Below are 5,932 nucleotides of genomic sequence, written 5' to 3'. Positions count from 1 at the left end.
CAAACTATTTAAAATCAATTTTTTTACGAATATTTTCGAATCAAACTTGAATCGAATCACCGAATCACGAACTAGGAATTTATTTTTTGTGCATCCCTAATCCATACTATCAAATCGCGTAAACTGATAAAAGAGTGACATTGAGGCCCTAGTTGGTACCGAAATATACGAAAGGAACGTAGAGTTGTTGAAATTTTGGTTTTTAATAACAATTGCTTAAATCGTAAAGCCCAAGACTTTCATTATGGGTTTGAAACAAGTATTGGAGGATGGCTGGTATTCTTGTACCGTGACTTTTACGTGTGAGTAAGCTGAGTCTAACAAATTCTCACCTAGAAATTTGAAATGCCTCAAACTCTGGTGAGATTTTGTTCAAGAGCTAGTGGACTATTTCACACTATACACAAACATTCAAGCAATCCTTCATCGAGAGAGTCCCAAATTATTATTTGTTTCTTATCTAACAGAGCTCTCCTCTACACTTTTCCTTTTCTTCTAGATCACTTCATTCGGGTCCATCCTTATAAATTTTGTCCCACAACAAAGATCAACAACTCAGTCATACCTTGTTGCAATCTCACCTTTCATATAACCAAAAATGGTAGTAATCCCCACAGCTTATGTTCTTTCCAGAAGATGTCCACTGTTGTTTCAATTCTTAAACTTAGCACAGAGGAAGTGCCAAATTAGCTTGTTAAATGTTTTGATAAGTTCTACCTATTGGAACTAATGCTTTCATTATGAACTTTTTCAGGTCTCAGGGAATGCCAATGGATCACAAATGGATAAATCCAGTGCAGAAGTTTTGTTGAGGGTACACAAAAAGGAGCCAACACTCGTACCGCCAATGGTGGAAACAAAAAATGGCCCATACTACCTCTCAAATCTAGATCAAAACATAGCTGTTACAGTACAAACTATATACTGTTTCAAGTCACAGGACAAAAGCAATGAGCAAGTTTTTGATACCCTAAGAGAATCCCTTTCGAAAGTGCTCGTGGATTTCTACCCCTTGGCTGGTCGCCTCACAGTAAGTAATGAGGGTAAGCTCATAGTGGATTGCACTGGTGAAGGGGCTGTTTTCGTCGAAGCAGAGGCAGATTGTGATTTGGTGAAAATTGGGGATATCACAAAACCGGATCCATCTATGCTCGGTACTCTTGTGTACAATATACCTGGTGCAAAGAACATTTTAGAGATGCCTCCTCTTGTGGCTCAGGTCTAGTGATCTTTAAAATTGATTTGATTTGCTTTTTCGAATTCCAGTAGGTAAGGTGAAAAATACCAGTATCTAGCGAATTTACTTCTTTCTAAGATATCATATTGATTATCTAAATTCTTGCATAGAAAAAAAAAATTGATTTCCACGGCATATAAATTGAAAAGTTTATTTGCAAATTATTTGCAAAAAGCCCAACTTGTTTTCTTGAAAGGCAATTACCTAGTGGCAATTTTTTTCAATTGTTTTCATTTTTTTTCTCTTATAGGTGACCAAGTTCAAATGTGGGGGCTTCGTCCTTGGCTTGGCCATGAATCATTGCATGTTTGATGGAATTGGCGCCATGGAATTCGTGAACTCATGGGCCGAGACAGCCCGTGGTACAACCCGTCCGATACCCCCATTTTCAAACCGCACTATATTGAAACCCCGCAATCCTTTATCTGTTAATTTCCCACATAATGAGTTCACTGAACTCGATGATTCGTCAAACTCCTCAATCAATCTGTACCAAGAGGAATCCCTTCTGTACCAATCATTCAACTTCAATCAGGAAAGACTAAATCATATAAAAACCCTAGCCATGCAAGATGAAACCTTGGAGAAGTGTACCACTTTTGAGGCTTTGGCGGCATTTGTATGGCGGGCTAGATCTCAAGCATTGGGGTTTCACCCGGACCAGCGTACTAAGCTTCTATTTGCGGTTGATGGTCGGTCAAGACTTAATCCACCATTGCCAAAGCGGTATTTTGGCAATGGAATTGTGCTAACAAATTCCATATGCAAAGTTGGTGAGCTCTTGAGCAACCCTCTATCATACACCGTCGGATTAGTCCAAGATGCCATTAAAATGGTAACGGATGATTACATCAGATCTGCGGTGGATTATTTTGAGATGACTCGTTTACGGCCTTCTCTTGCTTCAACCTTGCTTATAACCACTTGGTCAAGACTTGATTTTCATAGTACAGATTTCGGGTGGGGCGAACCGGTGCAATCGGGTCCAGTAACCCTGCCTGAGAAAGAGGTAACATTGTTTTTGTCTAGTGGAAAAGAAAAGAAGAACATCAATGTGCTTCTTGGACTCCCTTCCTCTGCAATGGAGAGGTTTAAGGAGTTGATGGAAATTTAATTATATATACAGGTGATGTTATCATTTATCAACTATTTGTTTGTATAAGCACATGTGATATTTTTGTCTACTATGTAATTTGCAAACCCAAATCCAATTTCATGGTTGGATGGAGATGACTATGGAAGTTATTTGGCTTTCTCCAGCTGTATTCTACTTGATTGTATGTATCTATAATAAAGAATGATGAGGTTGTATTGGTAATAATTATAACTTAATTTATTGAGTAAGGCTACGGTGCTATCGGTTGCATAGAGGGCTACGGTGCTACGGTGCTACGGTGCTACGGTGCTACGGCTCAATATTCGAGTTTTCAAAATTCTAACGGTCGATCCGAACCATTCATCTTGTTCTCCATATTAATGTGTTTGGAGACCAAATTTTATATTTTTGGAAATTTTTTTTTACTATTTTTTTAGATAGGTAGAAAAATCAAATATCTGAATGGTGCATAATTTTTAGATCAGGTGATTTTCTACCTATCTAAAAAGATAGTAAAAAATTTCTAAAAAAAATGTAAAATTTGGTCTCTAAACACATATTAATATGGAGAACAAGATGAACGGTTCGGATCGACCGTTATGATTTTGAAAACTCGAATATTGAGCCGTAGCACCGTAGCCCTCTATGCACGGTAGCCTTACTATAATTTATTTTAATAAGATCAGCCCTATTTAAAATAATGCTAAAACAAAAAAGGAAGCTCTATATTTTTGTATAAATTTCATAATTTTACTTAATAAAAAAAATCTTGTAATCTTTATATACCTTAAAAACAATGAGAATCAACCTATAACATGTCCTTATTGCAACAGGCATAATTTCCAAAGGTGAAATCATATGGAAAACAGAGCGAATACAATTAATAAAATTACCTTGGTAGCACCTACCAAGCTTTCAAAAAAAAAAGTAAAAAGAAATAATATGGAAAACAACATAGTGAGCTGGGAATTTCCATTGCATTTAATTTGTCGCATTAATTGACACGGCAAGGAAATTTTTGAGGGGAAGACTAAATTCTTCCACCTTTTATTATAAAAATGTCATTTACTTTTTTTTTTTTCCTTTCAATTTTAATCATATGTTTTTTAATTATATTCCTTAAAGTAATGCTAATGACTTCACATTGAAAGGACAATTTGTATGAAAATGATGAACATTGGTGGCTGGTGCTTACAACTAAAAGAAAACAAAATTGGAAAACAATAACACTAAAGCCTAACTAAAAGTAAAAAAAAATAATAACAAGCTGGCATTAAGTAAGCATTTTAAGTCAAATGCACCATATGATCATATCATTTCAGATATACTGTGAGGCAGTTGAAGAATTTGTAATTCTTTGGTTTCCCCACAATTTTAATTTGAAACAAACCGGCCCAATAGGCCCAGACCCGAGGGTCATTTTGGTAATTTGGTGCAAGGACACAGATTCATATTGCTCATAATTATAACGCTGAATTCATCAGTCAAATAATTTTATATTTTTCAGGAGAAATGATAATTTAACCTCTTACTACGTTTTATTTCAACACAAATGTTTCATCATATGTCAACATTCATAGAAATTAAGTATAATTGCAACATATTTAATAGAAATTTCCTTAACCTCTCCAATTTTTCTTTATATAAAAATTTCTTATAAAAATCTATAGACCATATTTATCACCTCAATCTCTGGAAAGTTTAGTAGGTTACACTTGTAGATTTGTAGTTTACATCTGTAAAGCATTCTAGAATACACATCCAACAATTCAAATTAAATGTGATGTGATTACCTTCAAGCACAACAGATATGGAAGCACCGACACTAAAGGGTTTGGATTCCAAAAGTTATCGGATATTACTTATCCAATAACCCAATTGAAATTAGATGAAGAAGAACGTACAAACAATAGTTTCACATGGTAACAGGCATACATATCATTCCCATATTTGGTAACCACCGGCCAACCAGCTTGAATTTGATGTCAGAAAACCACTATTTATTTGGTTCTTGTTCATGATTTAAATATATATTATTAATGTTCTCTAAAATATATATATATATATAAGATTTAATAGTAGGATAATTCGAAAAAGATACGAATTTAAGTCATTTTCATAACAAACAACGAATGATCTCCCGAGATAATTTTAAAAAAATAGTAAGATACTCTGGCAAAGATATAAATTCATTTATGAAATCTTTTATTAATTACTAGTTAATACGCATGGATTGCTTATTATTTATGCTGCTCTGACGACCCTGTTTGTATCCTATATATATAACACAACCAGACTATCATTTTCTCAACAAAATATTTATCACCAGAAAAAATAGAATTGCAATGATTTTTAATTCAGTCTTACCGCTCCTCTTAGTGTTAGTTGTTTCATTTGAATGTGCATTATGCATAAGATTTACCTCTCCACATATCAATGATTTCGAAACTTACCATGAAGTTCCTTGGGGTTCAAATCGGATACATAATCCTAGCCCACCTCAGGAGATGACCAGATCTTTTGCAGACCGATCTAATGATTTTCATATCTACCGTTCAGACGTTCCTCCTTCAGGTCCAAGTCCGATACATGATCCTAGTCCACCTCTCGAGATGACCAGCTCTTATGCAGACCAATCTAATGATTTTCATATCTACCGTTTAGACGTTCCTCCTTCAGGTCCAAGCCCGATACATGATCCTAGCCCACCTCTCGAGATGACCCGCTCTTATGCAGGCCAATCTAATGATTTTCATATCTACCGTTCAGACGTTCCTCCTTCAGGTCCAAGCCCGATACATGATCCTAGCCCACCTCTCGAGATGACCAGCTTTTATGCAGACCAATCTAATGATTTTCATATCTACCGTTCAGACGTTCCTCCTTCAGGTCCAAGCCCGATACATGATCCTAGCCCACCTCTCGAGATGACCCGCTCTTATGCAGGCCAATCTAATGATTTTCATATCTACCGTTCAGACGTTCCTCCTTCAGGTCCAAGCCCGATACATGATCCTAGCCCACCTCTCGAGATGACCAGCTTTTATGCAGACCAATCTAATGATTTTCATATCTACCGTTCAGACGTTCCTCCTTCAGGTCCAAGCCCGATACATGATCCTAGCCCACCTCTCGAGATGACCCGCTCTTATGCAGGCCAATCTAATGATTTTCATATCTACCGTTCAGACGTTCCTCCTTCAGGTCCAAGCCCGATACATGATCCTAGTCCACCTCTCGAGATGACCCGCTCTTATGCAGGCCAATCTAATGATTTCCATATCTACCGTTCAGACGTTCCTCCTTCAGGTCCAAGCCCGATACATGATCCTAGTCCACCTCTAGAGATGACCAGCTCTTATGCAAATGATTTTCATATCTACCGTTCAGATGTTCCTCCTTCAGGTCCAAGCTCGATACATGATCCTAGTCTACCTCTCGAGATGACCAACTCTTATGCGGATCAATCCAACGACTATCGTGATGTTCTTACAGGCCCAGACCAAATACATCATCCCAGCCCACCATAAGTAGAGGGCTTTTAGCTAATTCTGTTTCACAAAAATAAGAGAAGTGTCATTAATACATGGAAATATTTT

The 5,932-nt window shown here is 36.7% G+C and overlaps 1 protein-coding gene across 1 annotated transcript; it reads left to right on the top strand.

Moving 5' to 3' along the window:
• The first annotated feature begins 421 nt into the window (after positions 1–421).
• Positions 422–2,555, top strand: LOC144562012 (omega-hydroxypalmitate O-feruloyl transferase-like). The gene is made up of 3 exons (XM_078311135.1): positions 422–601; positions 755–1,219; positions 1,488–2,555. The coding sequence occupies exons 1-3, from the start codon at positions 599–601 to the stop codon at positions 2,349–2,351; spliced, it is 1,332 nt and encodes a 443-aa protein (XP_078167261.1). The 5' UTR covers positions 422–598; the 3' UTR covers positions 2,352–2,555.
• The last annotated feature ends 3,377 nt before the right edge of the window (positions 2,556–5,932 follow it).

The sequence above is a fragment of the Carex rostrata genome, chromosome 11, assembly GCF_964058835.1.
Source record: "Carex rostrata chromosome 11, lpCarRost1.2, whole genome shotgun sequence".
Lineage (NCBI taxonomy): Eukaryota > Viridiplantae > Streptophyta > Magnoliopsida > Poales > Cyperaceae > Carex > Carex rostrata.
Note: the sequence above shows the minus strand (reverse complement) of the source record. Positions and strands in the feature narration are given on the sequence as shown.